This window comes from Anabrus simplex, chromosome 1 (assembly GCF_040414725.1).
Source record: "Anabrus simplex isolate iqAnaSimp1 chromosome 1, ASM4041472v1, whole genome shotgun sequence".
In the NCBI taxonomy this organism is placed as follows: domain Eukaryota; kingdom Metazoa; phylum Arthropoda; class Insecta; order Orthoptera; family Tettigoniidae; genus Anabrus; species Anabrus simplex.
Window position 1 is genome coordinate 560675378 of NC_090265.1, and position 16403 is coordinate 560691780.

At 42.9% G+C, this 16403-nt stretch overlaps 1 protein-coding gene across 1 annotated transcript in view; it reads left to right on the plus strand.

Annotated features, from left to right (window-relative positions):
- Positions 1-16403, plus strand: part of LOC136869706 (prion-like-(Q/N-rich) domain-bearing protein 25) — a 109000-nt gene that overhangs the window by 57869 nt on the left and 34728 nt on the right. The window contains exons 4-6 of the mRNA XM_067144869.2: positions 1110-1250; positions 8775-8894; positions 13517-13660. Coding sequence (XP_067000970.1) covers positions 1110-1250; positions 8775-8894; positions 13517-13660 — 405 coding nt within the window. The remainder of the gene's footprint in view (positions 1-1109; positions 1251-8774; positions 8895-13516; positions 13661-16403) is intronic.

Below are 16403 nucleotides of genomic sequence, written 5' to 3' on the forward strand. Positions count from 1 at the left end.
TTGAAAGTGCAGGGCTATAAAAAAATAAAATTTTGAGGATACCTTTATATTAGTGTGTAGGTGCTCCCTAAGGAGGATTTTTGGATACTCCATCGTTAAGGGGATGAAAAGGGGGGGGGGGTGAATTATTTAAATGAGTACATCTATATCTCAAAAACTGGAAATGTTACATGAAAATTCGTATTTGGAATCTCTTTCAAAAATAAAGAAACGCGTATTTTGTTTATGTTTTTGGTAAATGCAAATTAAGGCGGGAATGGAGGGGGTGAACTGGAGTGACAAAGGAGGCGAATTTCTAAAATGAGTATATCTACAGTATATCTCAAAAACGTAACATGTTACAGAAGTGAAAAATTGGTATTTGGAATCCCCTGTAAAAGTAATGAAACACGGATAATTCGTTTTCGGAAAATACATTTAAGGGGAAGTGAAAGAGGGGGTTAATTTTTAAAGTGAGAATATCTGCAGTATAGCTCAAAAACTTAAATTTACAGTTGTAAAAAATGGTATTTTAATCTTTTAAAAAAGAAACACGTATTTTTTGGTTTTTCGGATAATCCACTTAAGAGGGGGGCGTTTAAAAGGACCGTAAAAGGGGTTGAATTCTTTTTTATGGTGATACTTATATCTCAGAAAAGGATGTTGCAGACGTGATAATTCGTATTTGGAATCTCCTTAAAAATATAAACTTTTTTCCGACTTGATAGAGGGCTGTTTTTCACATGAACAGTTCTATGTCGCAGGATCCAGAGTTAGGTCTGCCTGGTCATCTTAGCTCCAAAAGGCAATACCACAAACCTGGTTTGCAAAGAGGTACTGGGGTAAATGAAACTCAATTTTTCAGTGAGTTTTTATATCTTAGGAATTTTCAGTAGCGAGGAACGATTACTTTTATCAAATTACGAAATCCACGCTAGCAAAGCCGCGGGTAGCAGCTAATATTGTTTTATTATGATAATATGATTTTAGCTCTAAAACATGATAACATTACCTATTTAGTTATCTGCTACAAATGGTACTACCAGGAAAGAGCACATAGAAGTGCATACACTTAGATTATTTCTACAGTTTGCTTTCTTTTTAATGTTACCATTGAACTCTAATTACAGAAATAAATGAGCCGTGTCTTACAAGTGACTACTGCCACATTGAGCAACCAGGAGTTCTTCTGACGTGTGACAGAGGCAGATGTGTATGTCCAAGAGGGCATCATGGCAGTCGGGATGGCAGTCGGTGTATCGCCAGTGTTCGTAAGTACAGACAATGTAAACTATTCATAGAGCTATAGCACCTCATTACACGATAGTGTCAAAACAGCTAGTCCTATAATTCTGCAAGACCTTACTAATGATAGAACCTCCTTCCCCTCTTTTTTATTTTGTTATTTCAGAGCTCATGTCAACGTGGTGTATTCTCTTGAATTGTCTTCATTTCGTACAAATAATATAATGATACCTTCCAGTAAATGCTGGTGATTAAATAAATCAAGGCTCCCGTGGAAAGTACTTGTGTCAATATCGTATACAGTATTGTCTAGAACTCTCCCATACTCTGGAATTATTATTATTATTCCGCTTTTCACACACCCTGGTAGGATAACGGGTGCGGGCTATTTGGCGAATGTGGATGTGGCCCTGTTTTATGGCCGGATGTCCTTCCTGACGCCAACCCTTTGTAGGAGGATGTATTCATTAGCGTGTTTAAGTGGCGGTTAGTACTGCGGTGGGTTAATATGAAACGGAGTGTGTTGGAACAACCACAAATGCTCAGCCCCCAAGTCAGTGGAAACGGCCAGACCCGATTAAAATACCCAACCGAGCCGAGAATCGAACCCGAGATCCTCTGAATCGAAGGGCTCAATGTTGACCATTCAGTCAAGGAGTCGGACACATTGCACCATGTATGTATGTATGTATGTATGTATGTATGTATGTATGTATGTTCAGTCCTCAACTCGAAGGCTGGTTGGATCCTCAACAGGTCCACCATTACCGAGCAAGTGGACGTGCGGTTAGGGGCAGATGGTGGTTTCGAACCGCACTGTCGTCAGCCCTATTTTTCCGTGGTTTCCTATAATCACACCAGGCAATGCTGGGGCTGTATCTTAATTAAGGCCACGGTCGCTTCCTTCCCACTCCTATCCTATCGTCGCCATATGACCTATCTGCGTCAGTGCGACGTAAAGCAGATCATAAAGAAAGCTCTGCCATTAGCTGTCATAGATGGCTTAGGCATTACTGAAGAAGCGTACTAGGGAAATAAGGAGTGATGTAGTATCCCGTTGCTTTTCTCACCGAGCCAGAAATTGCTATTACATATCAGTCTGCCAAGCCCACTGAATTAATTCACCAACCGACCTTATGTTCACACCATTCATACGTTAATCCAAAAGGTTGTGCTTATCATTACGCCCTTAACTTATCTCAACAGACAAGGAAGCAATAGCTGGGAAGAGCCATTGATTGTTTCTCACTGCGAGGGACTGGAAAAATTTACATTTATTTTTAATCAAAATTAGCCTCTACTTTTTGAAAATTACAGTTGTTTTTTTTGCCTTGTTTGTACCGCTGCTGTTGAGTTCTTCGCTTGGTCTGTCTCCCTCTACTCCATTTTTGCGTGGAATTTTTTCGTGTATCTTCCGCAGTATTATTTTTCAGTCTTCCTCCTGCCTATACAGCTTCGTCCTCTTCTCTCCCAATAACGAATGTTGGTCTTGGTGCCCGTTGTACGTTCTCTATCTTTCTTAGCAGTACTGATGTCCTTGGTACGGTATTTACCTAACCCTTTTCTCGATACTCTGCCCCTTCTTTTGTGCTGTTTTGCTCTTCTATTTCGTGTGTTTCTTTTTGAAAAGGTAGAAACCCTTCGTTGTAAGCATGAGACTCGTTTTTTGAAGCAACGGTCGTGTCCATGTTTCTAGCGACTTTCGTACAGATGTCGCATATTTCTTTATATATGTTGACTGCGTTGACTGCCACTCCTGTTGAATGAATTCTCTTTGTTGTTCATAGTCAAGATCTCTGAATATTTATTTGTGTCTAAATGGTATCTCTAATGGCTTCTCCCTTCTTTTGAAGTAAATCAATAACACGAGGTTGAAGCACAGCCAAAATTAGGAAGTGATCGATCACGAAACAAAACGAAATTAAAAACTACTACCAAATCATGAGCTGAAGGAAACGGATCGCTTGTATGTGTAACGGATCAAACACCCTATATAGATAATTAACAACAATTGCACGCTGGACGCCAGGCTTCGAAATTAAATGTAATTTGAAACCGAATTTAGTTCTAAAAAGTACTAAACTTAATTTAATGATACTATCCCGGTCGTGAGGTATAAGGATACTGACCGTTAAATACCATGTGGAAAAACATAGGGAACCTATTAAGAAGTTAATTATTTAACGATGTAAAAAGAAAAAAGTTTTATTCCAAAAAAGATGAAATTACGTAAAAACGAGTTTTTACCAAAATAAAAAAAATACTGACTGAGATTACAATTCAATACTACACGCACGGACTTGCGATAACAGGGATAACTCATGCTCCCCGGAGGTTGATCTTTCCGTCATCTGCTTCCGTGGTTGATCGTTGTCGTCCCTCTTCCACCAGCATCATCCTTGGCATCTGCTTCATGGAATGGATTCCACCCTGGATCTATCACTCCCTATTGTGCTGAGTACCAAAAACATAGTACCAGCCTTATAATGTGAAATTCCACATCGGAATTAATTGAATAGAGAGAACGGAAACATCCAGTCCGTCTATATTATATGAACTTGTCTTTCTAAATAATCTGAGTAAGTCTCACACGGCTGATAAGGAATGTTGAGTAGAAGCACGTCGTAAGCGATGCATTTAGATAGCAGAGTGACTCTCTAAAAGCCCGTGGACTAGCTGAGAATGGAGACTCAAGAAAGCTGGATGCAGAATGAAGAATGCAGAATACAGAATCAGAATGATCTTCACCACGCCGTGTAGATCTATATAAATCCTCTTCATATTCCCACTTCCTCCCTTGTAACACATGACATCTCGTTCCAATGAGAGCCGATATACGTCACCACCCTGCCGATATATAGATGAAGTGTCTGTCCATGACAGAAAAAGCCCTCCTGATAGGAGCACGTGATATGGGGGTAATTTAGCGTCTCAACAACGAAATTATGTATCTTCCTCTTGCTGTTGCGTACGTTTCCAAGAGCCATCCAAAATTAACCTTCCTGGACTATTGCGAGACACCAAGTAGCCTGATAGCGCAAGACCTGTCTTGACATTACCACGGAATATTCGAATATATTACAATTAAAAATTATTTCTCGTTCTTACGTACAATTATATAAATGGTGATGATGGACGTTAATAATGAATAAAATTACATATGATACATGATACGTATATATACAATTAATTCGGGTGGGCAATCAAATTATGTAAATGTCGTGGCGACCACGATTATTACATATGTAAGAACTGGAAACGTAAGCACACAAAAGACGTTACGGTAGTTAAAAATGGTCGGGTTCAACTATCACATACCGACTTATATTCGAAACTTCAACTTACATTCTCGGCAAATGTAGTCATGCGACGCGCACAATATTATGCTAATCACAATTGTTCACTGAAGTCTTTTCATATACCCAACACCTAAGGTAATAATACTAACAGGCACGTCTATGTAATCCATACCACTTAACAATGCACACAAGTATATTTACTAAGGGTATACAGAAAGCCCTACCATGAAACATCAAAGTACATCACATTTATGGAATATTTTCTCAGAAACTATATGGCACAGAGATTTGACATTTTTACACGGTATAAAAATATATTATCTTAGTACAGATGAAAGTGTCTTAAATGAAATTAAATTGAAAGCTACTGTTTGGAAAATGTTTTTTTTTTTAAGTGGTAACAAAATTATCATTGATATTGAAGCACTGTACGTATCAGCACGGTTAAGACTTAGTAAACCTAAGAAATCACGTTTTCGTTATAAACACTCGATATTCGTTGGTATAATGCCGTTCCCCGTCGAAGGAAAAGGCCATTTCTTCTCAAAAATGTATTACCCGACCTCGGCTTACCTTAAATTCGGTCACGCCGATACCATGTGTTGCAGCTATTTCACGTCCTTTAAAATACACCATTTCGCGAGAAACGACAAATCGATAGCTGCGTAATGACATTAAGTTATGCCATGAGGTATTGCTCTGCTTGCGGAAACTTTCCATATTTTGGGTCACGAAATACATTTTGAGACTTATTGGTAGCTTGAAGTGCTGCTTCCTGTTTCCGCCAATAACGTTCATTACTTTCGGATACTGAATACGACCTCCTGCCTCATTTCCGTGTCCTTCGGCATAGTTCATCACGTGAGTTTAAAAAGCAGTATTACTTGTACTCATGCTCATCGTGTATCACAAAACACAGGCGAACTTCAGAAGCTGAGCATCACTGCGTAAGGCCAGCACTCTTCTGAACTACTTACTGGTAGTCATGACCGCCTCGTAATGCAAAAATAGGGCATTCCTCAGTCCGGTAATTCCAGTTTTCAAAACGCGGAGTTTGAAACGACATATATATTTCGAAACTCGCCCTGAACTGTGCAATAAACGTAGAAAACAGGGGCATAAAGTACGCAAGTATTCTTTTTTTAACAGATTCAACTTGAAAAAATCGGGGTTCATGAATTACGCATGGGCGTAAATTACTCGAGAACATATTCATAACGTATCCAAAACTAGAACATTAAAAAATTGTAAGGTGCAAAATTCAATCTTTTATAACATTCCAATCTTTTATAACTTCCATATTCTTCCCTTACGAACAGTGACGATGGAGATGTTCACAAATCATAATTTTCACTGCCTAGTTCACCAACAGCGAACATCGTTAAATGTTGTGACGGTAAGAAATTAACTGGTGAGGGTGTGATGGTTGTCTTAATTGTTCTTACAAGGTGAAAACCCGCGTGCTTATCATCCCCTATTGAATGAAAGTAATGATGATGGCTATGTAAATGAGAAGGAAAACAGGAGGGAATGATCACTCGAAGAACGAGAGAGAAAGAAATCATAAAAGCGCTTCCTGTCAACATATGTGGTATCTAATTAAATTAGCTTCTCCTTCTAACCTTAACCGGTCAGTGACAGGCGGTAGAGCTAGTTACGAATGAAACACTGTCTTACTTATCGATATATTTTAGAGTAGGATGACCCAATTACTACACACAATTGTATTTGAGAATTGATGACATTTCCCTAATTAGTGACTATTTAGAAAGTTTCTTGTCCTCCACACAGCAGGGCACCAGCACTGGATTTTACCTGGAACGTCGATCCCTTTCGTAATGCTAGCTCACCATTCAGTTTTCTTCGCATTCTCAGTCATTCCACTCAACAGCTTCACGCAGACAGATTCGAACACACATTCTGTTAGCGGTCATGAAGCACGACCACCACGACTGTTCCTTGGCTCGACTCCAGAGAAATCCGTCACTCACATAATCATTTCACGAAGCCGCTCCACACAGTGAACTACTCAGCACATATTACTCGGCAAGAAAATAACACAACACCACTAAACAATACAGACCACACTTTAACATTACTCTCCGTCGTACTCCTCCAATACATTCAGCGAACGAGCACTGCTACTGCTCACTCACTCAAGCAACAACTACTGCTGTTCGGCTCCAAAACATAACAAAAGATCACTCCAACGCTACTGACACAGACACTAACTCTGGTGAAGCAGTCACCACCAACAACAGCTCCGACGACAACCAGCACTACTGCTGTACAACTCCAACTTCCCTTTCTTCGCAGCTAGGCGTTTTTAATATCCTGGTGGTGGAGTACCGGAATCTTTGGGATGCGCATAGAGGAGGAACATTCTCGTTTCGTGTTCCAGAAGGCGCACGGGGAAACCAGACGAAAGCACAATACAAGGAAAGGCAGGCTGGAAGGTCTCCGGCCTGACTCACTCATCCCTTCCAGGAAATACCGAAGGAGGCTATGACAGGGGTGACGGTCGCTTGAGCACGCAACAATACATTTCCCAACGTTAGATCCTCATCTCCCCAAACGGTCCACAGTTTATGAACAGATTTAAGAATGTCAGTAGTTTGAAACAAATTAAGACAACGCTATCCAGTCATGTTCTTATGGGACAAGAGCAGCATTATTTTATTTTATGTTTTTTACAAGTTGCTTTACGTCGCACCGACACAGATAGGTCTTATGGCGACGATGGGACAGGAGAGGGCTATGAGTGTGAAGGAAGCGGCTGTGGCCTTAATTAAGATACAGACCGACACACATAGGTCTTATGGCGACGATGGGACAGGAGAGGGCTATGAGTGGGAAGGAAGCAGCCGTGGCCTTAATTAAGATACAGCCCCAGCATTTGCCTGGTGTGAAAATGGGCAACCACGGGAAACCATCGTCAGGGCTGCCGATAGTGTGGTTTGAACCCATTATCTCCCGAATACTGGATACTGGCCCCCACTTCAGCGACTGCAGCTATCGAGCTCGGTAGAGATGCATTAAATCTCCAAAAGGAGAATTTGCAAACGCCACTAAGTATCTTCCACACTGGACTGGAGTTTCAACATCAGCAGGCAGGGCACAGAAATGTTAAAAATGAAAAAATAAAATAAATTAGTAATATTCATTATTTTAATCATATTTATATTATTACTACAGATATAAGTTTTTAATAATTTCTATATTAATTTTCCAATTATTTCATTATTTTAAAATAACAATACGCTATCAATTCCATTCATTACTCAGGAGGTGAACGGAACAAGAGAATCACCGGCATTCACATGACTGTCCCATACCGCTTATCAGATAGAACAAAATGTTGGCAGTTGATGGGTACAGCCAACATATTATACACTCGGGACATTAGGAAAGGTTCCATAGACCCAGAGTAAGCCATTAAAATACTCCAATACGCCAGTACCCTACCAATATATGATTCCAAAAATAGGATACAATTTCACGTAAATAACCTATTTCTTACAAATCTTATTCTGAAACAGCCGACTTGTTAATATGTATAATTAGTCTATATTTTAATGTAGAAATGTCACATTCAAGTAAAGAAACATAGTTTTCATCCAGTTTATATCATTGTGTAATCCAAAGTAGTGGTTCTAAAACTCTCTTTAAGTTTCTATATCCCATTTGTCCCCAACACTAACTTTGCCACCAACAAAGTTTATATCTAATCCCACATTTTTCATTCAAGACGTGAATTGAATATCGATAGACTGCATCAGGGGCATAGCCAATGGGAGGGGTTACTGGGGGTTTAGAAACTCCCTCCCCGCCCATGATTTTCTTAAAGAAAACAAACAGTAAAGAAGTGAAAATCGACTCAATGTGTTGGTTCTCTTGAACATTTACAGGGACACAACTGTGAAACCAACAGATCTCTTGAATCTATTTTCTAACAAGCCTAAAACGTTGTATTTTATATTGTAATCTGGACTTACATTCATTCGCCTTGATCATATGGTTTTTGTTCTGTATTTTGAGGTAAGTGTACAAGTACTGCAATCTGAATATCAACATAATTTACTTGTATAGCGTTCTTATAATAACACTCATGCATGCGCGTACCACACACGCACAAGCACCTTCATTATGTATCAATATTTTGTAACTATAAGCCCTCCTATCGGTCGATCCTGGCTACGCTACTGTACTGCATTGTACTAAGTGTACAATATACATTTTGTTCTGCTGCAGGTTTGGGCGACTCGTGTACGACCACAGAGCAATGCATCACAACCAACACCATATGCTACGAGGAATGTCGATGTGATGTGCACCACATTGAAAATGCTAATAGGACACGCTGCTTAAGAGGTGAGGTTATTTTTATTCCATACATTAGTAATGAATAAATAACATGTGCCCCACACTGAAAACGCCAACAAATCCCACAGCCTAAGAGATGAGATTATGTTGTATATCTATATATATAAAATAAGAGTTTCGTCTATACATTGCTCAGAATTTGAAAAGAATTGTATTTCTGTATCGGTCATGTCCATAGTAACAAGGAAATACAATTTTTATTTTTCCGTAATTTCTGTATGTATGTATGTATGTATGTATGTATGTATGTATGTATGTATGTATGTATGTATGTATGTATGTACACGCATCACGAGAAAACGGCTGAAGAGAATTTAATGAAAATCGGTATATGAAGTCGGGGGATGAGCCGCTACAATCTAGGCTATTAATAATTTCACTCACGCTGAATGAAATGGTAGTTTAGGGGAACGCCTAAAATTTAATTCTCATATATGTATATTAATAGTGGTCCTATCGATAAATACTACAAAACGAAAGTTATATAGAATTAAATTTCCGATCATTTATGTCATACCTTGTTACCCTACCGGCTTTGATAACATAGATATTCATGAATTTGTATTTTTGTTGCTTTCATATCAACGCCGAGCCACGAGAAAATGGGTTAACAGAATTCAATGAAAGTCGGTATATAGAGTCGGGAAATAAGAAACTACAGTCTAAGTTATAAACAATTTTATTCACCCTGGATGAAATTGTAGTTTAGGGGAAGGAGCCTAAAATGTAACTTTTAAATACCTATGTTATTGGTCCTATCGAAAAGTACTACACTGACTTAGCAAATGTCATGGGATAGTCACCTAATAGCGAATGGGGCCTCCTCTGGCCCTGCGAACTGCAGTGAGACGCCGTGGAAGTGAGTCGACAAGTCCGTGGTAGTCCTCTGGACGCAGCTGACACCAAATCGTTTGCAGAGCGGCCGCCAATGGTGGTCTGTTCATGGGTGCAGGATTCATGGCACGGAGCCTGCGTTCCAGGACATCCCAGATATGCTCGATTGGGTTCATATCGGGGCTCCTGGGTGGCCATGGCAGTCGTTGGACCTCCCCTGCATGTTCCTGAAACCATTCCCGGGTGGCGTGGGAGCGATGTGGCGGCGCGTTATCATCTTGAAACACCGCAGAATCGTCTGCGCGCTGGAAGGCCAAAAATGGGTGGAGATGGTCTCCGAGCAGCTAAACATACCGCGTACCATTCAAAGTCTCTTCCAGAACAACTAGGCGGCCCATTCCATGCCAAGAAAATGCACCCCAGACCATAACAGAGACACCAGCGCCCTGGACCACACCTTCGAGGCAGGCGGGATCTATCGCTTCATGTGGTCTGCGCCATACACGGTGCCTCTCATCGGCATGGTGCAGTTGAAATCGTGATTCGTCCGACCATATCACGTTACGCCATTGTTCCACCGTCCATCCCTGGTGACTTGCGACAAATGCGCGTCGTTGTGCCCGATGACGTTGGGTTAACAGTGGCAGCCGTGGGCGGCGCCGGCTCCCATACCCCATAGAACCCATTTCCTACGGATTGTCCACTCGGAGACGTGTCTAGCACGGCCTGTGTTGAATTGAGCCGTGATTTGTTGCACGGTTGCCCGTCTGTCACTATTGACAATCCGTCTCAGATGTCACTGGTCACGGTCATCGAGGGTGGCTGGACGGCCGGTCGTTCGTCTGTTGTGGACGATGACCGCATTCAACCATTCACGATACACCCTGGACACGGTTGACCGTGTGAAGCCGAATTCCCACACCACTTCCGAAATCGCACTTCCCATCCGTCAGCGACTGAGCAAATGTCATGGGATAGCGGAGCATTAATGCGCAGGTGTGTTGTCTGCGCACCACACGCCCCTTGTGCCAGCGGCAGTTGTATAGGAGACCTTGTGAGCAGTGGCTGTGCGTGTGACAGGTGTAACATGGAACGTCGTCGTGAGCTGACACCGTTCGAACGGGGTATGGTGGACGGTGCCCGACGGATGTGCAGTGCGATTTCGGAAGTGGTACGGGAATTCGGCTTCACACGATCAACTGTGTTCAGGGTGTATCGTGAATGGTTGAATGCGGGTGTCACCGTCCACAGCAGACGAACGACCGGCCGTCCAGCCACCTTCGATGACCGTGACCGGTGATATCTGAGACGGATTGTCAATAGTGACAGACGGTCAACCGTACAACAAATCACGGCTCAATTTAACACAGGCCGTGCTAGACACGTCTCCGAGTGGACAATCCGTAGGGAATGGGTTCTATGGGGTATGGGAACCGGCGCCGCCCACGGATGCCACTGTCAACCCAACGTCATCGGTCACAACGACGCGCATTTGTCGCCAGTCACCAGGGTTGGACGCTGGAACAATGGCGTAAAGTTTCAAGATGATAACGCGCCACCACATCGCTCCCACGTCACCCGGGAATGGTTCCAGGAACAAGCAGCGGAGATCCAACGACTGCCATGGCCACCCACGAGCCCCGATCTGAACTCTATCGAGCATATCTGGATGTCCTGGAACGCAGGCTCCGTGTCATAGATCTTGCACTCACGAACAGACCAGCATTGGCGGCCGCTCTGCAAACGATTTGGTGTCAGCTGCGTCCAGAGGACTACCAGGGACTTGTCGACTCACTTCCACGGCGTCTCACTGCAGTTCGCAGGGCCAGAGCAGGCCCCGCATGCTATTAGGTGACTATCCCATGACATTTGCTAAGTCAGTGTAGTATAGCATGCGCATTCCGCCGTGTTTCCCCTGTCCCCTCCCGCTCAACTTCCTAGACCTCTTCCCCCCTTTCCCCTCTGCCCGTACTCGCAAACTGCCAGATTTAAATCGTCAACAAGAACCTTTACTATAAGTACAGTGCGTAAGTAGCAAGGTTTCGTATCTCTGGACGGTAGTTGATTCTAGCAGTGATGAAATACTAACGCGGACAGCTGATAAGAAGGAAGGAGGAGTGCGTGTTCGATATTTTGCGAGCGTAAGTATTCATATACTTGCACGGAGGTGGAGCAGCAGGCCTTTTTATACAATGTTAGATTCGGCCAAGCGCTGGGGCCCTTTGGCACGCGGGGTCTGGGGCTGCAGCCCCTTTATTCCCCCCCCCCCACTTAATCCGGCCCTGGCCATCGCACTGGAGTATTTCCGCTCACATACCAAAGCCGTCAATATCACACAGCAAGCACCAGGTCGGCGACCCCTCCCACGTTCCGCTCCACACCTATTCTCTCTGTAGTGGCGTATGAGGTTGACCGGGATTGGACGGACGACGAGATGGCCACCCAAATTCAACTTGAGGGTCATCAGATCTACAAAGTGGTGAGGATCCGCAACGTCCACTGTCCAACCTCCCTCGTCGGGATCCTATCGACGGACGTCACCACGCTGGACGCCCTTATGAGAAATGGAGTGGTCATCCACGAACGCCGCCACCGAGAGGAGCCATCACGTTTGGCGCAGCCCAAGAAGACCAAATGTTAGCGGTGACTTCTTGGTGCACCCACAGATATGGTGTATTTGTAGCCAGGAACATCCGACTTCCAGCTGTCCAAATAAAGTGTGTAAACTTTGTAAATTTTGACCAGCCATATTCTTCTATCTGTTATACGTGAAAAAAGCACGACCCGCACCTGAACCTTCCAAATCCGAATCTATTTTGCTATAATACCTCAGGACCTTCCCACCTCCACCTCCTCTTCTACCGTACCTGTTCCCATTTCTTGGAATATCATACGTACTCCCATTCAACCGCCCCCGAAGTCCTCACCCAAATCCAGCTTGCAGCGCGGTTCGTATTTAGTACTCATATGGAAGTTGCTGTTCCTTTGTTGATATAAAATAGTTAAAATATATACAAATATAAAATAGATAACGCAAACATTCTACCACTAACGTCGAACCATTCTCTCTAGGACTCCTCTTTTAATATGTATGACCTGTATGTGAGCGTTAGAGCAATGGTCATGCTGATAAACAATTTGAGAAATTAATTTGATATCTCGCACCATTGTCATGTTATCACCTGATGAAGTTAGCCAATCAGATCGCTTCACGGGCGAATTCAAATGGGCTTGATTTATTTTATTAAAAAAACATATCAATATGATCGATCATCTCTCCAACTCTTACTTTGTTTCCAACCACCTGTATAGGGTTGGCGTCATAAAGGACATCTGGCCGCAAAACAGTCCCAAATGCACATGTGCGACACAGTTCTCACCCGCGACCCCACAGGTGTGGGACAAACGGTAGAAGATGTTATATCTAGAGGAATAAAGGCGTGGTGGATTTAAATAATTCAGGAAATATTCTGGGTAAGAGTCGTCTACACCTACAAACAAAGGAACGCATTGCTGCTTCAGTTTCAATAAACTAGTTTGAAAAGTCACATATATACCTAATATATTTTAGCTACTATTAATTCACTCTCTCCACAGCTTTATCCTACCTTTAAAAAACATGCAGGAGTTGCCACTAATCAGAATAACTGATGTGAATCTTTGAGGATGAAGTAAAATGTCAAATACCTAAATAAATAAATAATGCATTTAAACATTGGAGGTGCTTAGAACGTGTCATAAATACTGATATGTTGGTGCATTGACTTTGTTCACAGAGGCCGAACAAGTGGGAGATACATGTGAAGAGTCGCCGCAGTGTAGTAAGACCCTGGAAAACAGTGGCTGTGTGCAGGGAAAATGCCAATGTCTTGAGCTTTACCACCCAGGCACGCAGGGTCACAAGTGCTGGAAGACCAATCGTAAGATATATAACCTGTCGTAATCTTAATTTTTCTAGCTACAGTTTCAGTACAAGAATGTTGAGGATCTGTAACTAATACTATCATCATTCTAAAGAAACTTGGATGTGATAATGTACTTTAAGTATATACGGGGGATGTAAATTAAGTAGTGGCAATGTTGATAGAAAGCAATATTTAATGAACTAACAAGTACAACTGCATTACATTACTGCAATGTAGTCACCCACTAAATGTCGAGAAGCCGTACAGCTCCGTTGGTAAGGCGTTCTCTGTTGATGACAGCCATGGAGCGTCCCATTGGGCGGAGTACGAATGCCACGTCAGGAATTCGGCGGCCTCGGAGAGTTTCTTCAGCTTCGGTAACAGGTCGAAGTCACAAGGATTCATATCTGGTGAGTACGGAGGGTGTTCCAAGACCTCCCGATGCCACCGTTGCAATAAGAACTTGACATTGTTTGCGACATGACAACATGCGGTGTTATATAACACGATAGAGCGATCGTCTCGCAATAAACCTCGACCTTTGCGCCGCATAGCCGGACGCAGATATCGCTCCAGAATTCGGCAATAGTAGTCATTGTTGAGGGTTTGTCCCTCAAGCACAGCATGCGTAAGAATAAAATAGTCGTATGCCACAATCAGCATAAGCTTCACCCGACTGGGTTCCTGTCAAACTGTCTGGGGATGTGGCGAGCCTGGGTGACGCCATTCGTTCGAGTAATTCAGGCTCGTATGCTCGTACCCAAGTCTCATCAATGGCGACAATACGCTGCAGAAATGCGCCTCCTTCGTTGAGGTATCTGTCCAGCTGAATGCCAGCCAATGTATACCGGTGCTATTTCTATACGTCGGTGAGTTGATGTGGAACCCCAAGGGACATTTCGTCAGTATGTGCCACACCGTTTGATAATGGAGACCAATCTCTATGGATGATTCTCGGACAATCCATCGATGGTCTATAGAAACGAGATCACTCACGATGTCAATCTGATCTTGAGGAATGGACGGCTGACCTGTGCGGTGAAAATCCTCAGTCTCATTCCGACCCGCAAGAAACGCCTTGACCTATCGTGCAAACGTCCTATATGGTAATGCATTCTCGCCACAAGCTTCATGTAATCCCCGATAACATTCTGATGCATTTTTGCCAAGGGCAACCACGATTTTAATTCACGAACGCTGATCACCTTTTGAAAACATGATTTAGAGCGGTGAAATCGACACTCTTCAGTTCAACGCCACACAGCAACAGCACTCCCAACTGGATGCTCCTCACATGCACACTACACATCACAACAGCGCCACCTGATCGCTCCCATATCCTATTTGCGCATGCCCGATCTCCTGCGAGTGTCTGGACTATGTTACGACTATTTTATTTACAACCCTCGTATATGTCCTTGACGTATATTGATAGAATTTTCTCAAAAATGTTCAGCTTGATTTTCACGAGATTTAGTACATTTATTACAACATTTGTGTTAAATATTAGTGACGTAGAATAGGCAGTGGATTTATTGAATCAAGAAATGCTAGCACATTTTAAAAGTCGGATTAGGGGAACTCTTTAGGAACACATTTTTCAGAAAGTATTTTACATTTTAAACTAACGTATGAACATAATTTCACTCTACCACTCTTATTGATTTAGAACCATAGATAATGGAAAATTTCATTTAAATAGTTATATACACTAAAATTGTTGCAGAATATTCACATTGTAACAAAATATGTTGAACTAAATCAGCACAGTTTGATACATGAAATAGAAAGTGCCTAAGTCTACCCTTCTGGAAAATTGTATTACTGTAGTAGGAATGAATTGGGAGAAAATGTACAGTCTCTCAAAAAAGGAATGAACGAACGCACGGTGTTGTATAAGTTTCTCACAGGTAAACTTTTCTCAGAAACAATTGAACCAATAGATATAATGCTGTCCTCCTCTGTGGTGACATTGGCTAGCGTGATTAGTGGAAGCTAATCACGCTAGCCCTCGGGGGCCCGAGTTCGTTTCCCGGCTCTGCCACGAAATTTGAAAAGTGGTACGAGGGCTGGAATGGAGTCCACTAAGCCTCGGGAGGTCAACTGAGTAGAGGTGGGTTCGATTCCCACCTCAGCCATCTTTTTTCTTTTGTTTTGCTAGTCGCTTTAAGTCGCGCCGACACAGATTGGTCTTATGGCGACGATGGGGCATGAAAGGCCTAGGAATAGGAAGGAAGCGGCCGTCGCCTTAATTAAGGTACATCTTCAGCATTTGCCTGGTGTGAAAATGGGAAACCACGGAAAACCATCTTCAGGGCTGGCGACAGTTGGGTTCGAACCCGCTATATCCCGGATCGAGCTCACAGCTGCACGCTCCTAACCACACGGTCAAATCGCCGGTACAGCCATCCTCGAAGTGCTCCTCCAGGCAAATGCTGAGATGGTACCTAAATTAAGGCCACGGCCGCTTCCTTCCCTCTTTCTTGTCTTTCCCTTCCACTCTTCCCCATCCCCCCCCCCACAATGCCCCTCTTAAGCATAGCAGGTGAGGCCGCCTTGGCGATGTACTGGTCTTCTTCCCCAGCTGTATTCCCCGACCCAAATGCTCACGCTCCAGGACACTCCCCTTGAGGCGGTAGAGGTGGGATCCCTCGCTGAATCCGAGAGAAAAACCAACCCTGGAGGGTAAACGGATTAAGAAAGAAAGATATAACATTTGTTGTAGATATCCACAAGGAGCTGTCTCGCCGAAGCGGTA